Source organism: Labeo rohita, chromosome 12 (genome assembly GCF_022985175.1).
Source record: "Labeo rohita strain BAU-BD-2019 chromosome 12, IGBB_LRoh.1.0, whole genome shotgun sequence".
Taxonomy (NCBI): Eukaryota; Metazoa; Chordata; class Actinopteri; order Cypriniformes; family Cyprinidae; genus Labeo; species Labeo rohita.
In genome coordinates this window covers 20217142-20244897 of record NC_066880.1, presented here as the reverse complement: position 1 = coordinate 20244897, position 27756 = coordinate 20217142, and the positions used below count along the sequence as shown (strand labels likewise).

Genomic DNA, 27756 nt, shown 5'->3' with positions numbered 1-27756 from the left:
TGAGAGAAAAAATAAAGTTTAGCAAAGTAAAACTTCAGCAGCACTGACTTTGCAACACATATTTCCCTTTGCGCCGCTCCTTTAAATCTGCGTTTCAGTCATCCGGGCCTCTGCGGCGCAAGCTTTCCTTTGCGCTTCATTTTTCTATGCGCCTCGCTTTGTGTCACTGATTTGACGTGGGGGAGGGGTCAAGAGGTTGGGGTGTGTACAAGGGACGAAGGCGCGTCCCTCTCGTTACGTCATCAGCGCAAGCCCAGGATCTCAGGTATGTATTATTGATCGCTTTCTTCTTCTTCTTATTAGACTCCTATATTATTAATAACAGATACTTCAGACCGGCCCAAATAAGGCTGTCACGATTAACAGACATTATATTGTACATGATTTATGAACAGCTTGTGGGTGAAATAGGTAAAATACTGTTGCACCCGAAAGCTAGAGGTCGCTCTCGTGCGAAAACTCAGAATAAGCGCAGTAGAGGAAGACAATAACACACATAACATTAGTTATAGGAAATGCATATGGACATCATTTTATCAATATTCCTAAAACCTCCTCAGGTATTTTCATGATAATAAAGTATATTAATAATAATTATTAATAATAATTTCGCACGAGAGCGACCTCTAGCTTTACGCGCCTTCGTCCCTTGTACACACCCCAACCTCTTGACCCTCCCCCACATCAAATCAGTGACACAAAGCGAGGCGCATAGAAAAATGAAGCGCAAAGGAAAGCTCGCGCCGCAGAGGCACGGATGACTGAAACGCGGATTTAAAGGAGCGGCGCAAAGGGAAAAACCTCTAAAAACCTCTTATCGGGCCAAAACCTCTGCATATAATGACCTAGAACACTCAGTGGCTGCTCTGTCAATTCTTCATCATCAGAAACCTATGGCCTGGTTTAATAGACAGGGCTTAGCCTAAGCCAGGATTAGGTTATAGTTCATTTGTGTCATGTGTTCTTTGTGTTTTGAGTTGTGTTTTCATTGTATCTTTGGTTAAAAATTGGTAGTGTAAAACAACACCCTTTTTACAAAATCAGCTCTGCAAAAATCATCCCATTCTGGTCGAGGCTGCTTTAAATGCAAACGAGCTCTGCTCGCCCCACTCCTCTTTTCTCTCTGTGGAGTGATGACCCTGTTTACTTTAGCCGCTAATCTTGCTAACTAGCACATTATTAGGAAAGGCGATCACAAAGATTCAGAAAAAAAAAACAAAAAAACAACAACATTATACTCCTTTCTGCTGTAAGTGAAGCTGGATCACGAATGATTCGCGTGAACATAGACGGATATATGTAGATGGGGAGGCGCATTCCCTTCACAAACAAACATAATCAACTGCATCTTCAGCAGCTCAGATGTCGGGAGTAAATGACGACCACTACGTTCATTATTACATCCAGCAACACAACAGCTCGTTCACTCAATTCTTGTCTAACTTACATCCCTGCTCCGGCATCAAAACATGGAGGTTGGACTGTTACAACTGATCTTATGTAAGACGCTCATGTCAATCAACTATCATGGGAGCGGCCTCTGTCGGTGTGACGCCACAACGACAGGCATCTGAGAATGGCTCGATTTGAAAAAGGGAATATTATTTTTACAGATTAATTAAAAACCACTGCATGGATTTCTATCATTATAGGGTAGATTTGTACATACACTGCCAACACACATTAATGTTCAAACAACATGTAAAAGTGAACTTAGCATCCAATGACCCCTTTAAGCATTGTGTTCTCCTGAGTTCCTTGGTCCTGTATTGAAGTTAGAGTTGATGTGTTTGTGGTGGTTTCTTGCTCCTAGTTTCTGTTCTAAGTTTAAGTTTATATTAAAGACTGTTGTTTTAAACTTCTCCTGTGTCGTGTGCATCTCTGCTCACCACACATCCGTGACAGAATACAGGACCCTCAAACAAAGATGGACTCAAAACAAATAGGAGCAGAAGATTGGCTCTCTTCTATATGCCAGGACGGTCGGCCTCCTCTCTCTGTGGAGGAGTTTGTGGAATCCTCCCATCTGGTGAGTTGGAGTGATCGAATGCTCAGTGTTTGTTTTCAGATGGGACTAGATGAGGGAGTTATTTGGTTCCTGTCCCCTGATCGTAGTTTGTCTTTTGTCGAGTCTATTAATCTAGTTTTCTGGCTTAATGGTTCAGACTACATTGTTGAAGACGTCCCTCATCCTGTCCTATCTTGTAAACTGAGCAATTCACCCAAAGTCTACCACCAAAACCTCCACTTCCCTGGACACTGGACTTATCTCCTTCGCTCCAGAGGCCACTCCCATGGCAGAGTCCGCTCCAGCATACCCTCCATAGTACACTCTAGCGTGCCCTCCAGTGTCCGCTCCAGCACACCTTTCAGAGCTCCTGGACATGGCTCCGTAAGTTCTCAGCTCCTATCCTCACCCCAGAGTCTGCTTCAGAAAGCTCTCCTGCATCTTCTACACCTCCTCTGGTCCCGTCCAGCCCTCCTATGTCTCCGCTGGTCCTGTCCAGCCCTCCCGTGCCCGCTCTTCCAGAGTGCCCTCCAGTGCCCGCTCCTCCAGAGAGCCCCCCCATTTTCCGCACCTCCAGAGTGCCCTCCAGTGCCTGTGCCTCCAGAGCACCCCCCCCCAGAGCCTGCTCCTCCTGAGCGCCCCAAGGCCATGGGGGGCACTCCGCCATGGCTCCCCAAACGGTCTGATCCACCATGGCTCCCCGAGCTGCCTGCTCCACCATGGCCCCCTGAACCCTGTACATAATCTGCAACAATGCTGAGGTAGGTGGTACGTGGCAAAAACAGCAGAACATTGCCCAAATCCTCACACTGCCTCCGCCGGCTTGCCTTCTTCCCATAGTGCAATACAAGAACATCTGACTGATGACACAGCTGAGAAAGAAGGATGGAAGAACTTTAAGGTTTGCTGCAAAAAAGCACAACAGCAAAAGTTAGATTAGAATGAAATGACAAGATGTAAACCACAGTTGAAAATGTTGAGGATTACACTGAACTAATATGTGAAACCTTTTTGCTCTACTCAGGCTTGGATATGGGCTGTGAGCTATCATATTTTATTAAAATTCTGGGCAAAGGAGGGCTTTTCCTTTCAGTTTGGCAGAATGGGTTAATTCCTGATATTAGGAAAGGAGTGTGTAATAGAAAGGAGGGTCTAGGGTTCCTTTCTGACTGTTTAAGAATTGCTGATAACTGCAAGAGATGTGGCACGAGCAGAAAATCAAGCTTCAAAGTTAGTGTGTGTTTAGACTGCAGATCCTAACCACTCTAACAACATTCTGAGAAAATCTGGAGCTGTGCCAAAAGCAAATCAAATGTTCAGGGCAAGCCAAATTTTAGGGCCAGATTTCTGTTGGAATTGTGGCAAGAAGGTTCACTGGTCAAAAGACTGTAAAGTTAGGAGTAGTCCACAAAGTCAAAGACTTGAAGCCAAAAAACTGCCCAGTACCTCTAAAGCTCTGGGTGCAGTCCAAGTGTATGCATACAGCATGTACTAAACACAGAAACAGGACTGGGTCTCTATCTTCACAAGTGAAGCAAGTTCACCACTTGGTCTCAGTAGGGAGTAGTCATCGGGCATGTAGATGGGTCTGTATGCTGGATCAATCTATCGGCACATTTTGCTTATGGAGAGGGCTTGTAGTTCCCCAACCCTTTTGACTGACTTGAGTATGACTTCAAAAGTTCAAATAGATAGGGCCTGTAAGCTCAGAATGCCCTTACTCATGAAAAGTCTCAGTAATCAGTTCTTGAAAAGTCTCGGTAGTTTGATCTTGTAGTGTCTCTGTAGCCTGTTCTGTTCCTCCAGAAGAATCATATTTTAAGGTTGCAAAGTTCTGTCTCTCTCTCAGAAGTTCCCTGAAGTTCCTGTTTTTCTGTTTGCAGTGTTTAACATTTTTTTTGTAGTACTTTTTAAAATTTAAAAAAAAGTACTGTATATCATACTTTGCCATACTTTAAAATATACATTTCTATGAGTTATAGCTGGATTTTCAACATTAATTTAACACATCATTATGAATAAAAGTATTAATTTCTTAGAAAGAAAGAAAAAAAGGAAAGTGGGTCCCCAGGAGCAGGGTTGAAGATCTATGCTGTAATGTGTCCAAACATTTGACAGTACTATATTAATAAATATGATATCATGTATTATATTGAATAATATAGCGTACTATATAGCGTACACAAATCAAGTGTGAGTGTGACGCTTTTGGTGATTTGAAACTGAAAGTAAGTCTTATGCTATGTTAGAGCAGTAATGTAAACATAAGCACAATTTAGAAGTTACACACATCTGAGGTATTTTTTGAAACATTAAAAATGGTCTAGTGTGTTTGCTTGTTTGAATTTGAATACAAAAAGTTCTTTGCTTTTACTTTTCTAGTTATTTTGCTAGTCAGCTGTCATTCACTGTACACGCAAATTCTGTGGATGTTACGGTTATGGAGACCCCTCCTCGAAGCCCGAGGCCCTAAGCAATTGCCTGCTCTGCCTGGAGGTAGTGCTGCCCTGCCTCTATTTTTCAGTATCAAACGATGTGCAAATTCAGCGTCGAACTGGGCCTTGTGTGGCAAAACATTTATCACAGAAATGACAGGAACAATCAAACACTTGCGAAACTCTGTTGCTGCCCCAAAAAAAACAAACTGCATCCACTGTTCTTGTAACGCTGGGTTCTTTGGGAAGCTGAACAAGGTTATCTTTCCCTCACAGGAAAAAACACACTCGAGAAGAACGTCTCCAAAGAAGTAAGTTCTGTGCAGCATTGCCGAATGAAGCACGATGACATGTGCATGTGCACTCTTGCTCTGGTCGACATGTGCATGTGTGCACTCTTTCAGAAGAAGTGCCCATACAAGGAATTCCACACTTCATGACATCATGAAGAGCCATGATCGAAAAAAAAAACAACAACAACACTTTCTGAAACTCATACAAACCCATAAGGAGTGTGTGTGGCAAAGAAATACTCCGTCATACGTCCAAATCGTTTTTTCGAACTTTGGCCATGTTTAGCATGAGAATCCAACTCTTTACATTGTAAAAAATGTAGAATGCATGAAATAGTTAATTAATTTTAGCATTAGCCTTATCTTAGATTTAACCCTCATAGACCAAGACAGCTGCCTACGGCCAAAAATAACTATTGTTCCTAAATGTTTATTAACTTTTGAACTGCTAATCTGAATGCTTTAAAAAGTCTTGTAAAGAGGAGATATGGAGGCTCTGGAGATATCTGGCATTTGTATTATTTTGACATTCAGAGGCTCCGACGTGATGAAAAAAACATGTTTTAAGAATGTACACCTAAATTTTATACTTTAAAATGAGAACAAAACATTTTTGGAAGTGTTAAGTGCATGTTATCTAAAATAAATGTTGTAAATGCCTGTGTTTTCAGACACTATCCCAAAACATCCTTCACCATTGTGGCCGATACACCGGAGAACCTTCGACTAAAGCAGCAGAGCAAGATGCAGAGTCATGTAAGTGTTCATTCATGATCCCTTGCCACTTTTCATCTCCTCCTCTTCTACAGTCCTTTTTATTCTCAGTTGCTGTTTTTTTTCCATTTTTGGCTCATGTTCACATTCATCCAGTGGGAAAATGGCAGTGGATCACAACTCATTATTTATATTCCAAGCCTAACAAAAACAAACAAGTAAATGATTAGTTCAGTCAACATAACAGATTTTGGTGGAGCCCTGATCCACACAACAATGTGCTGTTATTCAGGTTCTGTATAGGGCTGTCAACGTTAATGTTTTAAACATTAATTCAAAAATCCTTTACGTGTTAAAATAATTTAACGCAATTACTGAAAATTACTGAAATTGCTGAAGCACAATTTCTATTCTAAACCTTTTACCTGATATTGCTACTCTGTTTGCAGTCAGATCATCTTAAGCTGCTAAACTCTGGAAAAGTTTTCAGTCCAATGATCCAGTTAACAAATGCATTAAAACAAAGCAGTCCAAAACAGTGTTAATATAAAGAAAACCAGGCTGATTACATCAGAGATGGCAGAAAGAATAGAGACTCATGTTACATTTTCAATGAATTATCTAGCTTTGTCATATTCTCTGATTGTCTCTGATTTTCTAATTAAACGTAAAAAAAAAAAGTGATTTTGTTGAATAAATATGAGTGCTGCACATTTCAAAGTCAGGTGCAGCGCTTCTTTGTGTACAGCAGTTACTGGGGAAACAGCTATAATTTATACTGTTCCACTTGCTAAAAAAAAATGTATGTGCATTTTCAGTCCACCTCATTTGATTGAAGAGTGGGCGCGGCCAACTGTAAATTTTATAAAATTGTAAACACAATTCCTTTAGCATTTGAATTGTCGCTGCCAGACATGTATAACCATAATTTTACTACAAATACAATGGTTAAACTATGGTTAGTGTAGCAAGACCATGTTTAATTTGTGGTTGCCATGGTTTAACTATAGTAACCATGGTGTTTTAGTTTTATTTGTAGTAAAACCATGGTTAATTTTCGTAAGTGGTGTGCTTACACAAAACAAAACTCAACCACATGGCCAGCAAAACAGATCATGTCATGTGCATGAACAAAACAAGTCACAAACACGCAGCTAATGAGAGTACTCATACGCTGCATGTTCATGAAACCATGCAGCCAGTGAAAAACACAATCTGCGTGCTACACAGCACAAGACAAACAGAAAGTATGTGGCTGAACAAACGGCATGCTACACAAAACACAACACCACACACTGACAAAGAGAGAAAGAGAGAGAAACTTGCGAACAAGCTATATTTATTTACAGAAACAGCTAAGTTATCACCTCATTGCTGAGAAATATAATGTAGCTTTTAGTGAAGCTGTATTTATAAAATGAATAGGGCATGGGTTAAAAACTAGCTTCTGAATGTGCAATTTCTTATCTATATAGAGTTTCCATCTCAATGAAATTCAGACACATACAGCCAAAGACTATAGATATACAAAGACGGTTCACTCCTATTACTTATGAATGGGAGAAATTGCAACGCACAATATGGCGGAATAGTCCCGCCTTCTAAATAAAACAGCCAATCGCTGAGTGGTAAAGTCATTAGGCGTGTTTGACTTAATGCAGCGCTACGCAGCTCAATCAAATACTGACTTCACTGAGGTCACCACTGGCGACTAATATATATATATGTGTTCACGTATTAAACTGACACGATGCGCAGTTTTAGTGGAGAAAAAAAAAGACTTTCAAACAGTCCTCATCTCTGCCAAACAGCCGCATGATGGCACACATGATGCAGACGCAGCTCCAGTTGTGCAGCATGAGAGAAATTGAAAAAGTAGAGTCCATTTCGTGGACAACTTGAACAAATTACAACAGGTAAAGCTGTCAGCTGTGTGGATATTGCCAATATTGTTAACAGTTCTTGTTTATAATTGATACTATGGCTTCTTGTTATCAAGATCTTGGTCTGTATGCTGTGTTGTGTTAATGCATGAACTTTATATTAGCCTATTTGTAGTGCACTTGCCGTATTAATCGCAAAAGCTTCGTGCTTTGCTACTTTTTAATAAACAAAATACCAGCTTTAAAATTATGGAAAATTCATAATGAAATTAAACATTACATGCAGTTTTGATGCTATTTAACACGGCAGGCCTGATCGCTTTGGCGCCTCAGTTCAAGTGGCAAGTGAACCCATTATATATATATATTTCATACATATATATTTTATATATATTTTTTATATATTTTATATATATATATATATATATATATATATATATATATATATATATAATATTATTTATTTATTTTATTTTTTTTTTTTTTTTACTACTATAGTACGAAATGGACATGAATGAGTTAGGCTAGTTAGGCTATTTTAAAAGAGAGCCTTCAGTACAACCTACTGAAATCTCTCATGTAACAATACGGTGTAAACATTGTCACGTAACAATAGTTTCCACTTTAAGTGAACCTTATTTCCCAGGTCGTCTACAAGATGGATTAAAATGCTAATAAAGAAAGAAAAGGTTAGACATAAACACATGACAGTATGATTGAAATGTTAAAATGTAAAAAAAAATAAAAAAGGAAAAGAAAACACGTTTATTCTGTGGCACCTAAAAACATAATTTGGCGCCTACCTTTTTTTTATAGGAGCCAGTGGCTCCTATTTTTTTTTTTTTTTTTTTTTTGATTAAAATCCACATTCGGAAGTAGCCCAGATTGGATGCAAAAAGATTTTATCTCGTGCAGATTTTTGTGTTTACATGTGTGCAACAAATGCCGATCTATGTCAGATGTGAGCAAAAAAATCTGTTTTTTTTGTTTTGTTTTGTTTTGGGGGTTTTTTGTGCCGGTGTAAACGCAGCCTAAGAGTCATGCCTGTCTCAAGATCTCTCACCGTTTGCACTCTGACTGATGCATGGGAGTAAAACAACATTGTAACCCTGCTCTTATTTGCTTTTTGGCCACCTTACCTTATATTTTGTTCCTCTCTTCATGAGGTAGGTGAAAAGTGTTCGGTTAATACTTAATGTTGACCTATTGTGCATACAGTTCTGGTTCCCACTGCAGGGGTTTAGTCGCTGCATTTGAGGAAGGAAAAAAAAAAAAAAAAAAAAAAAAATATATATATATATATATATATATATATATATTGTTAGATTTTGCTGTATTTGGTTGACCAGTGGTTTGGATGGCTCGCCATATGTATTAGATTTCTCTCTAAAATTACACATAATCTTTCAATATCGACAGAATAACTCTTAACTCATAAAACATTGGAAAAACAGTTGCAAATGGATTTTGGTTTTCCATTTGAAATTTGGCAGTCACTGTGCATTCACGAAAGCAAAAACACAAACAGTAATCCAAGATTTGCAATTGCATTTTAATTATGTCACAGTTTATGCGTTCTCATATTGAAAACGCAATTACAATTTACAAATACAATTTGCAATTCCTTTTGAATATCCATCCAGAATCCTTCTATAGTTTTTGTTTAGACCAGTGGGAAAATCTACCCATATTTTTATTCAGCAAACACACAGATGTAAATGTGAACCGATAGATTGTCAAATCTAAACAATTAAGATAGTAAGATACATATTTATATGTCATTTTGTTAACATAATGAGTGCTAATAATTGTTTAAATTAATATAATAATTGATACTTTTGACCAATCCCTTTTCTTAAAAATTATTTAAGGGCTGAAATGTAAAATCGATCATTTTATAAAACTTTGTTTTGTTAAACCCGGAATCTGAACTGTAAATCATGGTTTTTAAAGTCATTTTACAGTTTAATATGTTACCATAAACATTGTCCTACCCTGCTCAGACTGTGTTAATTTTACTTTTGCGGACTTTAAAAAGATCTTAAAAAGTCTTATATTTTAAAAATCCTGTAGATACCCAGAAACCACCCACCACTGTACGGCCAGATATTATGCAAAATATGTTTCTTGGCTGGATAAAGCAAACCAGCTTCTCGCTAGGAAAGTTTTGATGGTTGAAGATTGCAATCAAAGTAAAGATGATTGCGGTGACGTACAGGAGTCACATAGTAAGCATGCGTGAGTCAGATATATTGTAGCAATGCCACATAAGGGGTGATTTATTTATACTGTTAATTAACACTGACCTGCCTGTACTTTTTAGTAACCCTTCAGACCTTGATTAGCTTGTTCAGGTGCATTTGATTAGGGTTGAAGCAAAACTATGCAGGGCTGCGGCTCTCCAGGACCAATGTTCGCCACCTTTGCTATATGGAGCCGGCTTACCGGCGTTCGGGAGCGTTGGTGCTCACTCAGTTAACTGCTGTTTTTGCCGGGGTCTTAAAACGTTTGTGGATTACCTACCAAACTATTGTTGGATTAATACCGCCTCTCTTATGGAGTTTTTTTTTGTGCCATCCTTCTTTTTGGACATCGGATTACTTTCCAAGGAGGATTTAAATCTTGTATTATAGTTTTGCGGACTTAAGAAACAGTACATTTACACACACACCTCACACACTTATTTTTTGCTTGTTGTATACTTGATTTTCTTGTGTAATACATGGGGTATTTCATACAAATTGTTGTGTCTGTGATTTATATATATATATATATATATATATATATAAATATATATCGGAAGATTCAAACCTATTTTTTTTTTTTACTCCTGGGTTAAGTGAGCATCTCTCATATATTGTTTTGTACTCTCCACATCTTGGTATGTGAAGTGTTACAATATTGACACAGAAACATGAGTGCTCTTGACGCACAGCTCATACATTGTATTTATCCAAAGACACATTTCATTGCATTCACGTTGTTTCCACAAACATCCAGGATAATGTATTGATTTGTCATGTCTATGTTGCTGTGTTTAATCATTCTGAATTCTTCTGTATACTCTAGTAGGAATATGTAGTCAAGGCAGTTGATTTAGAGGTGGGTTTTTTTTGCCATCTCCATGTGGTCCTCGAAATTGCAACTTGACTTGTCTACCGTACGATTCTTTGGTGTTCTTTTGGAGTCTCCAAGTGTCATTTTTTTATTTTTTGAAAATACATCTAAATTTATCTTGAAATAAGCTTGCAGAAAATACATTTTTATAAGAATCACCCTTAAATCTTTTGGTTTACTTTGCTGCATATAGTAAATAATGACAAAATTAACATGTTAAACAAGATAAATGGTATATGCCTAATTTCATGATAAGTGTGCAATTAATCACAATTATTTACACAAAAAAGGGTGTTATTTATCAGATTAAAAATGGTAATCTTTTCACAGGCCTAGTTCTGTTATTGGCTTGTTTCTGTTGTCGCTTTAGACTTGTATGTAGTTCACATCTCATGTCTTAATTTATTCTGTGATATACGCACAGAAGGCCAACATCATGGTCATTCAGTGCCATGTAGGGTTATGCTCCCCATCAGCACAATCCGTTCTCTCTCTCTCTCTCTCTCTCTCTCTCTCTCTTTTTTTCATCTACACTTTTCCATGTTTGGCTTCTTTTCTTGAGTCTTTCTCACCTCCCCCTCGCTTGTCCTCTGACTGCTCATTAAATTTCCTCTTTCTGTTTCTTGCTCTTGCCTTGTTTTCAAGTTTATTAATTCCATTAGCACATACAAAGTCGGCATTTGCTGTGTTGTCTCTTTTTGTGTATCCAAACATGTCAGATTCAAATCTGATTTATGTTCTTGTTTAGATTTATATCCCACACATGGAGCATGTGGATTAAGGTCAGGGGACCTCTGTGTAACAATACAAACTTTATACTTTATACTATTTACTGGATTCATGCCATAGCTACCTCTTTTTATGGAGACATGATACAAAACATGATTCAGCTGCTGAATGTGAATTAATATCCTAAAGGAATGGGAAGAATGAGAAATAAAATGTAAATTATTACTTTTAATTAAAAAAATTACATTTACAAATATTATGTGGGGGGAAGGGGGTATCTGTTATTATATGTATCTGTGATTAATGCACTATGAACTAACATGAATGCTCAAAGTATATTTTATATATATTATTATATTTTTGTAATGATGTTCAGGACCATTTTACTTGCATTTACTTATGTTTGTTTTTATTAATATTATGTTTTTTTTTTGTTTTTTAATATTATGAAAAATATTGGTAACCAAACAGCTGTTGGTAGCGATTGTCTTCCATTGTGTATTGTGTTTTTTTTTCTCTTTTCTCTCTCTCTCTCTCTCTCTCTCTCTCTCTCTCTCTCCACACTGTGGATACCAGCAACTGTTTGGTTACCATCATTCTTCAAAATATCTTCTTTTGTTTTAAACAGAAGAGAGTAAGTTTTGGAACAGCATGAGGGTGAGTAAATGATGACAGAACTTTCATTTTTAGGTGAACTGGCAAAATACCAGAAGTGGTGCATTCCATTAATGAGAATCTCATTTAAAAATCATAATAAAGCATAATGCTATTGTGAATTCACAATGCTACAATTCAATTAAATAAATATATGCAATATATATGTCACGGATTGGCCAGGCTCTACAACCACTCACACGCAGCGATCACAGTCACCAGAGTTCTGATTACACACACCTGCACGTAATCACCACACACATAAAAGCACACACCATGCACCTCTCCTTGTCCGGGCTCGTTCATACGAAGCGGACTCATTGTGACGCTCTCCCTGAGTTCATAAACTTCTACCTACCTGAAGATACTTACCTTTCTCTCTGTTTCATTCCAGTCCGTCCAGTCCAGCGTCATCCAGTCAGTGGTGTGTGTGTCGTAAGTTCGACAGCTGTCAACTACCGGTGTGTGTGTTCTCTCTGTTCTCCAGCTCACCTCCCTTCGTTCCTGCAGAGGAGACATATTCCTATCAGCTCGTAGTAATCCATTCAAGAACTTGTCATACCTGAACTGTGATACTCACCTCTTCCTTCACGTCATTCTTCATCTGTGCTCAGCTGTAAATAAACATTGTTACTTTCACTTACCTCAGTTGTCCGTCTGCTTCCGTAACAGTAAGCCCGGACCAACAACAGTAACAGCATGAGCAATCCCGATCCGTTCCAGGAACTGGTGGACTCGCTGCGGAAGGTTTTGTTGAGGTCTCCTACCACCATGCCATCCACACCACCTCCCGACGCACCACCAGCACCCAGCACTTCTTCGGCCACCGTTCCATCCAGTCCCATGGCCCGTCCGGCGCCCTACTCTGGCGGGGCGGAGGAGTGCAACGGATTTCTATTACAATGTTCACTTATATTCACTATGCAACCTGCTTTATACCCCACAGATCAGTCTCAAATCGCCTTCATCACGTCACTGCTTACCGGACCAGCTCTCCGATGGGCCGAAACTATCTGGCACCAAGCTGGTCCACCGACTCGTTCCATCCAGGCATTCATCGCTCATTTCAAGGAGGTTTTCAGTCGCGCTGATGAGAAAGTATCCGCTGGTGAGCAATTATACCATCTGAAACAAGGAACTATGACTACCCACGAATATTCTCTTCGTTTTCGCACTCTAGCTGCCGCCAGTGGGTGGAATGAGCGATCCCTCCTGACCACTTACCGGCTTGGTTTGGAACCAAAACTCAGATTGCAGTTGGCGGCTTTGGATGACAATATGGGGTTAGAAAAATTTATTCAACAATCTCTTCGCTGTTCTGATCGTATGAAATCTTACCAGTCCAACCAAGAAACAGTCTCTACTGCACTCCTCCGTCCGTCCGAGCCAGTCAACCCTTCAGAACCAGAACCTATGATCATCGAATCTGGTAAACTCACCTCCGCTGAGCGACAGAGGAGGCTGACCCGGGGTCTGTGTATGTACTGTGGAGCTAGCGGGCATGTTCGGCTGAACTGCCCGCTCCGTCCAGTTCGCACCTCGGTGAGTGGCATCCATTCGGACATCGAAAATATGCATCCCCTCACTACCAATGTACAGTTAACCACCCCGTCTTCTTCTGTTGCAGTCACCGCTCTCATCGACTCCGGGTCAGCAGGAAACTTCATCTCGGGGAACCTCTGTCGCCAGCTACAGCTCCGTACCGAGGCCTCGTCAAGGATCTACCAGATTCAACCCATAACAGGCGACACTACTTCACGAACACGCATCCACCGTAAATGTGAACCCATTCATCTACAGATTGGACTTCTACACAAAGAGGATATTCAATTTCTGGTTCTGGAGGGTGCCACCGTGGACATCATCTTAGGGCGCCCGTGGCTGGTGAAGCATGATCCCATCATCTCTTGGGGCTTCGGTGAAGTCTTAAAATGGGGTGAAGGATGCACCACAGGATGTTTCCCTGAGCTCCCTCAACCGATCCAAAGATCTCTGCCAGTCTATACCACATCTATTGAAAGTCCCATCGAGAAACAATCTGTTCAGATTCCAGATATTTACACTTCCTATAAGGACGTCTTCTGCCCCAAGAGAGCTTCCCAGCTACCACCACATCGGCCATGGGACTGCGCCATTGACCTGATTCCGGATGCTCCAATGCCCAGAGGTAAAATCTACCCGTTGTCGCTTCCGGAGACTAAGGCCATGGAGGAGTACATCCAAGAGGCTCTGAGTCAGGGGTACATTCGTCCTTCCACTTCTCCTGCAGCATCCAGTTTTTTCTTCGTGGCGAAGAAGGATGGAGGGCTGAGGCCATGTATCGATTACCGGACCCTCAATCAAGGCACAATCAAATTCCGTTATCCCCTTCCTCTCGTCCCTGCGGCCCTCGAACAACTCCGATCCGCAAGGATATTCACCAAGTTGGACCTCCGCAGCGCCTACAACCTGGTGAGAATACATGAGGGGGATGAATGGAAGACCGCCTTTGTGACCCCTACCGGCCATTATGAGTATCTGGTCATGCCCTACGGTTTGGTCAACGCCCCCTCCGTATTCCAAAACTTCATTCATGAAGTACTCCGGGAGTTCCTTCACCACTTCGTTATTGTCTACATAGACGACATATTAATCTACTCCCGGAGTGAAGCAGAACATCGACACCACGTTGCGGAGGTCCTTAAGAAACTCCGAGAGCACCAGCTCTATCTCAAGGCTGAAAAATGTTCATTCCATCTTCCATCCGTCAAATTCCTGGGATATTGTATAGATCATCAGGGGGTACGCATGGATGAGAGGAAGGTCTCTGCAGTTGTTTCCTGGCCAGAACCCACTACAATCAAAGAATTGCAAAGATTTCTTGGATTCGCCAATTTCTACAGACGTTTCATCCAGGACTATAGCATCATCACCACTCCTCTCACCAACCTTCTCAGTGGAAAACCCAGGACTCTCTTATGGACTCCCGAAGCGGCCGAAGCCTTCCATTCCCTTAAGTCTGCCTTTACACAAGCTCCACTCCTGACTCATCCTGACCCTGATCTCCCTTTCGTGGTGGAAGTGGACGCCTCGACCACTGGCGTTGGAGCCGTCCTCTCCCAGTATCATGGGACTCCCAAATTACTCCATCCATGTGCTTATTTCTCTCGGAAGCTCAGCCCGGCGGAGAGAAACTACGACATCGGCAACAGAGAACTCCTAGCCATTAAACTTGCCCTGGAGGAGTGGCGGCATTGGCTGGAGGGCGCTATCCATCCTTTCCAGGTAATAACAGATCATAAGAATTTACAATATCTTCGAGACGCCAAACGACTCTGTCCACGTCAAGCTCGCTGGTCATTATTCTTCTCCAGATTCAACTTCTCCATCACATATCCAAGAACATCCGTGCAGATGCTTTATCCAGACTTCATGATCATCCAGAGACATCAGAAAACCCTGCCAATATCATACCAGAACATATCATAGTCAACCCCATTGAATGGTCTGCTCCTCCCATTGTCGCCACTCCAGCACCCAGACCTCCGCCGGGCTGTCCACCGGGTCGTCAGTTTGTTCCACAGACTCAACGGGTAGATTTGATTCACTCCATGCACACCTCCCTGGGCACTGGGCATCCAGGGGTCAACAATACCCTCTCGCTGCTATCCGATCGCTTCTGGTGGCCGTCCATGGCAAGGGATGTGAGAAGGTATGTCCAAGGTTGCAAGGAGTGTGCCATTTCCAAAAGCCCCCGACACTTACCTGCAGGGAAACTCCATCCCTTGCCTGTCCCGAACCGCCCCTGGTCACACCTAGGAGTCGACTTCATGACAGATCTCCCTTCTTCTGATGGAAATACCTGCATCCTAGTCATCATAGATCATTTTTCAAAATTCTGCCATCTTCTACCTCTCAAAGGACTCCCTACTGCCCTGGAGACAGCTGAAATCCTTTTCAATCATGTCTTCCGCTATTACGGTATTTCAGAGAACATTGTTTCAGACAGAGGACCACAATTCATCTCCAGAGTATGGAAAGCCTTTTTCAAGCTCCTAGGTGTGACCGTTAGCCTCTCCTCTGGATACCATCCTCAAAACAACGGCCAGACGGAGAGGAAGATTCAAGAGGTGGGGCGGTTCCTCAGAAACCTTCTGTCACGGTCACCAGGACTCCTGGAACCAGTTTCTGGGCTGGGCGGAATACGCCCAGAATTCACTGCGGCAACCGGCCACAGGACTCACACCATTCCAGTGTTTTCTCGGATTCCAACCCCCACTCTTTCCCTGGAATGGTGAACCATCAGAGGTACCCGCAGTGGATTACTGGTTTCGGGAGAGCGAGAGAGTCTGGGACGCAGCTCACCATCACCTGCAGAGGGCAGTGCGCAGATCCAAGATCGTTGCAGACCGGAGAAGGATCCCAGGTCACGTCTATACTCCTGGACAAAAGGTTTGGCTCTCCACCCGAGACATCTGTCTGCGCCTGCCCTCTAGAAAACTTAGTCCCAGATTTGTTGGCCCCTTCACCATCTTGGAACAGGTCAACCCAGTCACCTTCAAACTCCAACTGCCACCTCAATATAGGATTCACCCCACATTTCATATCTCTCTTCTCAAACCTTTTCATCAACCTCTGATTCCTTCCACAGAGCCTGGCCACGAAGAGGAACCCCCTTCCCCCTTGATGCTGGAAGAAGGCTCCATTTACTCGGTCAGAGAAATCCTGCAATCCCGACATCGTGGTGGTCAGTTGGAGTACCTGGTCGACTGGGAAGGATATGGCCCAGAGGAGAGATCGTGGGTCCCCAGAGTCGACATCCTGGATCCCACTCTCATGGAAGATTTCCACGCCAGTCATCCTGAATTCCCTGCACCTCGTGGACGAGGTAGACCACCACGGCGCCGAAGGTCTCGGCCCTCAGGAGCGGGCCCTGGGGAGGGGGGTAATGTCACGGATTGGCCAGGCTCTACAACCACTCACACACAGCGATCACAGTCACCAGAGTTCTGATTACACACACCTGCACGTAATCACCACACACATAAAAGCACACACCACGCACCTCTCCTTGTCCGGGCTCGTTCATACGAAGTGGACTCATTGTGACGCTCTCCCTGAGTTCACAAACTTCTACCTACCTGAAGATACTTACCTTTCTCTCTGTTTCATTCCAGTCCATCCAGTCCAGCGTCATCCAGTCAGTGGTGTGTGTGTCGTAAGTTCGACAGCTGTCAACCACCGGTGTGTGTGTGTGTGTGTTCTCTCCGTTCTCCAGCTCACCTCCCTTCGTTCCTGCAGAGGAGACATATTCCTATCAGCTCGTAGTAATCCATTCAAGAACTTGTCATACCTGAACTGTGATACTCACCTCTTCCTTCACGTCATTCTTCATCTGTGCTCAGCTGTAAATAAACATTGTTACTTTCACTTACCTCAGTTGTCCGTCTGCTTCCGTAACAGTATACAGGTGTGATATATATTTTATATAGGTTACGTACATGCGTGTCAGAGCAGCTCCATTCCCAATAAATGCTGCTCCACACAAAGTTATTATTTATATGTGTGGAGTGTCTCAAACTCCATCTCTGCATATTAGGGTAGAGTAGGGGAAAACACCTCCATGGGGTAAAATGCCCCCTTCCCCCCCTACTGTTTTTCCCAAAATAACCACAAGATAAATATCAAGATACATTTTTATTTTAACTATGGACTATGCTGACAAGAGTGATGTAGAAGTTTTCACCATGAATCTTACTGTCACGAATCTGGTCCTGACCATCAGTTCGCTCGCCATCAGAGGTCGCTTTGCCATTTCACATTACACAGACTGTTGCACTTCACCCTGGGCTACATTTCCCATGCTCCACCTCACTCACCATGCACACAGCTGCAACCAATCATGAACAGTATAAATACGAGGCCCTTCCTACTATTCCGTGAACACCTAGTGTTAGCAACTTCACAGAGCCACTTCGTTTATCAAATATAACAAATATAACAAATCTATATTTTCTGCAATAATTTTTCATTATTTATGAACTTTTTTACAATTTTTCACAATTTCTGTGTGTAATGCAAGAACAAAAACTGTGGGGGAAAAAAATAAATTACAAACATTAAAAAACAATCTAACATTTGTTTAGAGCAGTGGTTTCCAGTCACGTTCCTGGTTCCCCCCCAGCCCTGCATATTTTGTGATTCTCCCCATCAGACACACCCCACTCATATTGTGGAGTCTGTACGAATGCGCTGATGAGTTGAATCAAGTGTGTTAGTTGAGGGAGACATACAAAATGTGCAGGGATGGGGGGTCTCCAGGAACGTGTTTGGAAACCACTGGTTTAGAGCATTTTCTATCCACCTTATTTTTCCCATAAGAGTGGGTGCAGCCATTTGTACATTTTTTTTGTGTCTGGCTTCCGGTCTCATCCACTTCCAGCTATTTTTAGCTGCACAAAAAGCTTGTTTTGCTGATTGATATTGCAAACTGGTGTGTCTTACCATATTATTTTAATGTATTCTCTTAATTATAAATACACTGGTTTGTAGTGCAAACTGTTTTACCATTTACTGCACTTCGAGATTCTTCTCGTTATTTCCCTATGGCGGATTATGAACTGGACATCTAACACATTACCAGAAAACAGAAAATAAGGTGGATAACAGGGATGGCGAACATCAATCCTGGAGAGATGCAGAGTTTTGCTTCAACCCTATTCAAACACACCTGAACAAGCTAATCAAGGTCTGAAGGATTACTAGGAACTACAGACAGGTGAGTTTTTATTAGGGCTTAAGCTGAACTCTGCTGGACTGTGGCTGTCCTGTGGAGTTCGCCACCCCTGTTCTATAACTACAAGTCAAGCTGCAATACCAAACAGGACCACACGAAGATGCCAACAGACCACTATACCAGTCGCCTTAAACTGACTGTATAAATTTCTTTTATGACAACTCTCGGAAGTATTGGCATGGTAATGTACATGACAATGTTAATGTGTTTTGTCTTGGCGGAATAGATCTGCTACACTGCTGCTGCTGCGGCAGAGCAGGTACTGAGACTTGCTACTGCCAATAAATCCACAACATGCTGCTGTGAGCATGTAAGAATGTACTGCTGCTATATACTGAGTATAAGGATATAACTGCTGCATCAACGGACATGCATGTATCCACACACATGAAGATAAACAGGATAGAACAAGACACATCTATTGTCATGACATATGTACTGCTGCTGCGCCGAAGAGCCATGTGAACCACATGTATTACTATCTATGTATGCCTGGGCTACCACGCTGATTGGCTTAAACTCTAATTAGAGGCGTACATTGATCTTAGAACTAACGAACATTGAGATTACACCGCTAAATATTAAGGATGCACGATATTATCGGACTGATATCGGAATCGGCCAATAATGGCTTTAATTGTAAATATCGGTATCGGCCCGATATGAAAAATTATGCCGATATCTCTTGCCGATAAAAGGAATATGTTAACTCACATGTGCTCAGGGTGTGCTAGCGATTAGACCACCTCAGCAGTGTGGCTTATTCTTGAAGCAAAGTTTTGCCTGAATGGTGATTGCATTCACTGTTTTGGATGCTGAGAAAATGGATGCTTTTGGATGCTTTTTAAACTAAGAATGCACGTACAGAATGAGGCTTTGGTTAGCAGGCAAATGTTAAAAATAGCGACCATGATTTTGGATTCATGCCCATAGATTTAAAGCAATACGCTATGCGTTCTGCTTTGCAGGTTATTAACAAAGTTCCACGAACCTAATAATTTTTATAGTTTCTTCTCCCAAATCCTCACAATCTCACCCTTTAATTTCGCAGGTTTATTTTCTTGTCATTCACTTTTAATCCATGATTCTGTATTTCTTACTGTGGTAAACATGCAGGTGGGAAAGATTTCAGTGAATTAAGAATTTGTTCATACCACTTATTAATCCGTTTCATCATTTTACTAATTAATAAATGAATAAATCGTAGGAACGAACTAACAAGTCATTAATTATGTCCTGTTCGTGTCCCGCAGCCCTGTCAAAGCGCAGTGTAGAATATGAAAAAATTGGCCTACTTGGGGAAATTATAATTAAACATGAATTAGTAACTAGATTTCTATTATTTTCCATATTGATCACACAAAGAGGTACTTTTGGTGTGAGTGCTTTGTGTATAGACCCTGGTTTGTATTTGCTGCTTCAGCAGGAGCGTGGCAGTGCTCACAGCGCGCGGCAAAAATGAAGCTAATATTGAGGAAATGACAGTGGACCCAGGATTTGGTTTTCAAGTTAAGTAAAAGACACCTCTTAAACCAGAGAAGATGAATATGTTGGTATTCTTGTGCAAAAAAAAACTCACATTATGGAGGCTTTCTTTTATTTATTTATTTATATATACACACATATATATATATATATATATATATATATATAATTTTTTATATTTTTTTTGGACTCCTCAGTGTTTGCTAAATGTTCTGTAATTTATTAGTTGGTATATAATACAGCATGTGGTGTATGCCATATCTGGTTTCATTCGTTTTTGTTAATAAATGTTATGTAGTTTGTCATTGTAGCCTACTGTTCTATTGTTGTTGTGCTTCTTTACTAAGAATAACAATTAATCCATCTTTTGCTTTCGTCTTAAAAAGTGAAAGGTGTATAGATATAAGCAGAACAGAAAATTGTCTTTTCTTATAAAACGTGACAAGATTGCGAATTCGAAAGCGAAAGCATCAGAAGCTTGGCTTATAACATAGCAAAAGAGGAACTCCCCTTCACAAAATTCAGAAGGTTGAATGTTAACCAGTTCATTGCTTATTTAATTCTAACAAATATGTTCTTGTTAAAAACGAACCAAAATTAAAATAATTTCCTTATAATTTCTGCACAGGAGAGACTTGGTATTGTTTCCAAACAAAATATATATCAGTATGGGTATCTGTTATGGAGCGAGAGATGCGACGTGAAGCGGGTGGATCCAAATGCAAAGCTTTATTTAGGGACATTGACAAAGACATGGTCAACCAGGCAGGGTCAGGCAACAGCATACAGGTGTACAGACAGCAAGACTCCAGTGACTAGGAACAGGAACAAGACTAAACTAGGAAACACGAATGAACTGACTAACTGGCTCTGTACAGTTGCTAAAACAAGACGTGTTCTATACGCAAACCAATACTCGGCGACTAGTAAGGAAGTCCGGGTTTTAAATAGAGTCTCTGATTGGACACAGGTGATCACCACAATGGCTGATGGGGAACGTAGTCCAGGGTGTGGTGTAACAGTCAGTGTAATGTGAATGTCAAAGCGACCTCTGGTGGCGAGCAGACTGACGTTCAGGAACAGATTCGTGACAGGTATCGGCATGGCCAAAATGAGATGAACAATATTGACATATGGGATATCAGCAAAAATTCAATATCGTGCATCCCTACAATATGGTGAACCCCAGTTGAAATGCATACAAACTAATACTTATTTCATTTAAACCTAGTGTCATGTTTGTCACTGTTTGTATTTGCTACAGCTGTAAAAACACAACGTGATCTCATAATTCGTATGTATTTTACGTAAAATGTGCTTCCACAAAACGTACATTTACTTACGTTTTTACAGGCAGTAAAACGTACAATACTCACGTACTTTCAGCATCTAAACGTACAAATACTTGCGTATTTTTAGCATTTAAACATACAAAACTGACGTATTGAGGACACCTAAAAACGAATCCATATGAATATTGAATTTGCTGCATTAATTTCATTATTGTTGTTTTTGGTTGTCATACCAATGGCCTTATGTTTTCAGTTGCACTTTTAAATAGTTTAATAGTTTATTTAATAGGAAATTATAACATTTTTATTCTGTTCTGTGTGATTTCTGCTGCCAGTACGTTTCCAAGGATAGGTATACATAATGTTAAACAAGACTACACTTTAAACCCTTAAAATAAATAACATTTCTGCAATCGTTTAACCATCCATGTAATATTTACTTAGTTTGCTGTGGTGGGATGTTTTCTCTGACATGCTGTGACTAAAAATAGAACCATAAAATATACCAAACACGCATCATAATTACAAAATGAAACAATTTTATTTGTGCGCTTCACAAGATCCAGATCTTCAGAATCCATACGATTGAGAGGAACAGACCCAAAATCAAGACTTTATCTGGCGATTTTCATTTCTATCCGAGCAGTGAGTCCAGTAGCAACAGCAAATAAACCCACGCTGAAGTGCATTTTACAAATTCAAATACTGCAGCATCAAGAAAGTACAGGTTTTACGGCAGGAAAATCGAACGCTCATTGGCTCTCGCCTGCATTTGTCACAGATTTACGACATGCCGTGTTTCTAGTGGGAAGTGTTTGAAAGATGCGCGGGCACCTTCTTCACGAAGTGGATCAGGATAATAATTTGGATGATATTTTCACAGATTAACTATTTAAATTTTGCTTTGCACCTCAAACCTATTGTATTCCACCAGAGAGGACTGCGGCTGCAACACATCGTCATTTGGATTACTTTTGGTACTGCTGTACGTTTTTGCAATAAATAAATGAATGTGATTGCACTTTTCTGTCTGCCATGTTTTTGTACAGAGAGAGTTATGATTAACATTAGGTTTAGAGGTAGGAGTGGGATCAGTGACTATAAAAATATTTTAATGCTGTATTGTTACTAAAATGGTAATTTCCCTGCATATTTTGGTCAGTTACGTTTTATATCTTTTTATATTCGCTATAAAATGGGTAGGTTTAGGTTTGGGGGTAGGTTAAGGGGGCTAAAAATCTAAATCTCTTATTAATAAAATGATTAAAAAAAAATGCATATTTGCTATAAAATGGGTAGGTTTAGGTTTGGGGGTAGGTTAAGAGGGCTAAAAATCTAAATCGCTTAATAAAATGATAAAAAGGCATTGATATGAATGAAATAAAAGATACGTAAATATTTTACGTTTTTTAACTAAAATTACGTAGCGATTTGTATGTTTTAAATGTTGAAATACGTCTAAATTGTACGTTTTAGCATCAATAAAAACGTACAAAAATGTACATTTTGTGCCTCCAAATGTTACGTATAAATACCTACGTATAAACAATGAGACCAGGCTGGTCAGTCTCCAGCTATCGCCAAGACCAAGATCATTCATGTATTGTTTAATGGTTTCTGTAGACTGCCATGGTTTAAATTGTGTTGCCGTATTAGATTTGTCTTGAGTTGGATCAATAACTTTATTAAAATCACCTCCAATTATGATAACTGACTGAGAAAGGTTGGCTAATGATGAGAAAAAATGATGGAAAAATTGGGGGTCATCGGTGTTTGGTCCATATATATTAGCAATGGTTATTGTTTTGTTATTAAAGGATATGTTGATGATAACGTATCATCCTTCTGGGTCACATATGGCTGATTGATTGATAACTGTAATGTTTTTACTGATTAATAGAGCTATGCCTCTTTTCTTTGAGTTGTAAGATGCAGAGTATATTTGTGTTAATTGTGTATTTGTTAATTGTTTATGTTCTGATTCTAAAAGATGGGTTTCTTGTAATAAACATATATCTGCCTTGTGTTTTTAAGGTGGTTTAAAATTTTGAATCTTTTAGCTGGTGAGTTGATGCCCTGTACATTCCAGTTTACAAATTTTAAATGTGACATTTTATGTTAAGATAGGGGTGGGGAACCTTGATCCTGGAGGGCCGGTGTCCCTGCAGAGTTTATCTCCAACCCTGAAAAAAAAAAAATACCAACCTGTATCCTGAAGACCTTGATTAGCTTGTTCAGGTGTGTTTGATTAGGGTTGGAGCTGAACTCTGCAGGGACACCTGCCCTTGAGGAATCATAGAAAATCATAGAAGCATTAGTGCACCAGAGATGTTGCCACAATACTGCACAACCCTCATAGCAAGGCTGTTACTCATCATTTTTGGCATAGTTGTGAAGCAGAAGAGGTCTCTCAATCTCTATTTAGGGTCTTTGTTTACAGGCTGTGGGAAAATGAAGCCGTCCCGCACCCCTGGGTCAGCTCAGACTGGCCACTTTATGGGGAATTTCCGGGAGGCTGTTGGAAAGGGGGATGGGAATGTCAGTCTGGAGAATATCAGGGGCCTTTGTATGTGTGCGTGTGTAAGCATGTGTTAGCCGACCCTACCCTGACTTAACTCAACCCAAACTGAATGCGCGTGTTTTATTGTCTGGCGTGTGCATTTGGGTCAGACTCTGGGTTGACAGATTTGTATTTGGCAGTCAAAATGTTGGGCTGATTTCACCAAGGCTTAAGCATTTGGCTAGCCCCATCCACCAGCTAAGGTGGCATGTTGTTTTGTTCCTTTCTATTAGTTTGGTCATGAATTGAGTCATTCATATCTTGCAGAAAGTTAAGGTCACTGCAGACTCCAAAAACATATTAATCTGTATTATTATGCATTAATGCAACAGCTCCCAATCCCAGTCCTCACGTCCCCCATCCGCTCTGTATATTTTGCATGTCTCTCTTAGTTACAAACCCTGATTTAGATGAGCAGCTTGTTAGAAGAGAGTACATTAACGTACATGAACTGTGCTCTGATTTATATGATCCCTACACAGTGTTCACTGCTCCCTACTCCCTGAGAAGGGGAAATCTGTTTAAGTTTACCTCACTTCGGAACATGCATTCATGGATCTGCACTGCGCTGCTGCCTGCAGGATCTTCACACACAGACGAAACTTACTAGAGAAGTGTGAAGTGTGACATAATATACCTCAGTAAATGAATACAATTTTAATTCACGTCTCACACACGTCAGTGCCCTTTGAATGTAACATATACACTCGTTTTGAACTGGAATCATTGCGGAATATCCGGTGATGTCCACTTCGCAGGACACTTATGGTGCCCCCCCTTCCTTTGAATAGTTTTTATAAAAGTACTGAATAGTATTTATAAAAGCATCCATTCTTTTTTCTTAATCAGCATTCTGGGCAGCCTGTACATATGCAGACTTGTTAGTAACTTTTTTCTTACAGGCATGCCACATCAGATTTTATTTTCAGCACTTATTTGGAGAGAAATTCTGTGAATTTCTGTGTTAGAGGTAGTTGGAAGTACTGCACATATTGTGAATGGTGATCATTTTTGCATATAAAATCTGCGTGGGCTGTTTATGGGCTTGTTTTTGCATCTGTCACCTTTCTGAATGTATTGACCTGACATGATCTATTCCTTTTGCTTCCAGGTGTTGTATAAAGAGGAATTTGAGAAGAACAAAGGGAAAGGCTTTAGCGTGGTATCTGATACACCAGAACTGCAGAGGGTTAAAAAGACGCAAGATCAGATCAGCAATGTAAGAGCTTTATGAAACAATATTTATAAATATGCCTTGCTGAAAGGTATTATCCAGCCATGTTGTTGAAGAGGTGTCTGTTGAAATATAATATATACATCCTGTACTGTTCATCTCATTCATCTCATCTACATTCCATTCTCAAACACTCAGAATTGCTTGACAAGACAAGTAGTTTTGATCTGTTTATCTTCACGCCTCCCTGGTTTTCCTGCTCTCTCGTCTCTACCTCCCACTCTAACCCTCTCACCATATTATCCTCATCAGTATGTCATAGAATGTTGCCAAACAACTCTTTGATCACATGACTAATGTTAAAGACTCATTTCCTGTTCGTCTGAGCTCAGGTTCTTTCTTAAAGAGTTGTTTTGAAGCAACATGATCAGGCCTAGACCAACCACAGTGGCAGGAACGTTGAACATATCGACCCCTTGTGGTTGAAATGAGAAACAACTATATTACACAAGTTTTACAGACCACATTAAATGAAAACTAGTGGCTTTTAATTCATGTATATTAGCTATCTATATTGAGGTTATCTATATGGTTGTGTACTACTAAAAGTTGACACAATGATTTAAACTAAAGGCTGTTGAATATTTTAAAAAGGGACTCTGGGACTCTATGTCTGCAGTGTCTCTATGACTTATTAATGTTTGTTGTGTGTGTTAACAGATAAAATATCATGAAGAGTTTGAGAAAAGTCGGATGGGGGGAGAGGGCTTGACCACTGATGCCTATAGCAGTCAGGGTATGCACTTGTACACAAAGAACCTGTTATTCATGCTGTCTATTGGATTAGATATGTTTTGCATACTCTAATATTGTTATATTTTCTGCTTTGTGCCCAGGCGTCCAGCCACTAACTCACTCTCCAAGCTACAACTATGATCCACAGCCAGTGCATTTGGCTGCTGCTCCACAGCCCTCTGGTGGTGGGGTAAGGAGTCTCTTTATTATTCTTTTTCAAACAAAATCTTTCCATGGTTAGTCCTTCCTAATCTTGTGCATCTGTTCCTACAGAAGCACTACAGGGCCATATATGACTATGTCGCTGCTGATGAGGATGAGGTATCGTTTGCAGATGGCGACTTAATAGTGGACGTGCAACAGATAGATGAAGGCTGGATGTTCGGACGCGTGGAGCGCACGGGACAGCAGGGGATGCTCCCAGCCAACTACGTAGAGGCCATGTAAAGGGGGTGGGGAGGGGAGGGAAGAATAGAAAGAGAAAGCATTTGATTGAGCACATCACAGTTCCCATTATGTCTCAATTTGAGTTTAAGTTTTTATTTTTTAAATGACCCAGTGTGTCATTATTGATTCAACCTGATATGAAGCTGAAATGCTTAGAACGAAATTGTTTTTATTTTTTGTTTGTTTTGTTTTGTTTTTTAAGTAAATGACTAAAAACGTGTTAAATGGCAATAACTGAAAAATGTATTAAATGTTCAGGGCTTTTATTTTGAGGGGCTGAAATTTAACATGGAAAATTACAAATTTAGTGGTTAAAATTCAGCAGAACATTCAACATTGTACATCCAGGAACATCCGGGGAACATCAGCGCTGAGGGGGAAATAACGTTATAATCTCCTTTGCGGTAGAGAAAGCTGCTTACATGTAAAGTAACCGTGAAGGCATTGGGCCCTATTTTAATTATCTAAGCGCATGGTCTAAAGTGCATGGTGTGTCTGAATCCACTTTTGTTAGTTTAACGACGGAAAAAAACTGTCGGCGAGCAAGGCGCATTGTCCAAAAGGGTTGTACCTATTCTCTTAATGAGTCATGCTTGTGTTTTGGGCATATTGTGCAATAAACCAGTCAGAGTCTCATCACCCATTCCCTTTAAAAGCCAGTTGCGCTTGCACCATGACGGATTTGCTATTTACATGCCAGAATTTGCAAGAGCAAAGACTGAATGCTTCTCCAGGGAGGAAACGGGTCTGCTCATGCAAATAGATAATTCTGATACATGCAATGACTATTCATTATGACTTATAGTCATTTTTAACTTATGTACACACTAATAATCTTTGACATTATAATCCTTTTATTTTTAATATTTGGCATGTGTGTGTAATAAGCATATTACTAACGTGCCTTTTAAATAAATAAATAAATAATTAAATAAATAAATAAATGCTGCGCCATTGACTTTAGACCAGGTTTTAGTTGGTCAATGGTGCAATTGTTTTCAGTTGCCGTAAAAAAGCAACGTGTCAACAATGTGTCTGAACACAACTCGTTTTGAGACCAGCATACTCATGGCCAAAGAAATGGGCGCAAATGCATTTGCTATTTAAACAACGTGGCACTGGACGTAAAAATGATAACTGCATTGGGCTGAAACTAGCAAAAAAAACTTGCGTCGCGCCTGGCAAGTGTTGTGCAATTTGGAATTGCTGGACACAAGGGAAAGAAGTCTTTTATTTCCTGAAGCATTTTAAATATAACATGGCTTGGCAAACAACATGTTCAGATAATGTGTTCTTCTTCAGAAATTAATGGTGTTCTTCTCTGACATTCCAAATAAATTATCACATAGATGGTTTAGGATGGATAGTATACACATTGGGATGCACTCATGATTT

General features: G+C 40.4%; 1 protein-coding gene across 1 annotated transcript; it reads left to right on the top strand.

Moving 5' to 3' along the window:
- Positions 1 to 170: 170 nt before the first annotated feature.
- Positions 171 to 26492, top strand: LOC127173938 (LIM and SH3 domain protein 1; the record flags this gene model as incomplete). Its single annotated transcript, XM_051124042.1, has 6 exons — positions 171 to 265; positions 5408 to 5492; positions 25057 to 25164; positions 25840 to 25915; positions 26016 to 26104; positions 26188 to 26492. Coding segments are annotated over 6 exons (627 nt in total), but the record flags the coding sequence as incomplete, so codon positions are not given.
- Positions 26493 to 27756: the final 1264 nt, after the last annotated feature.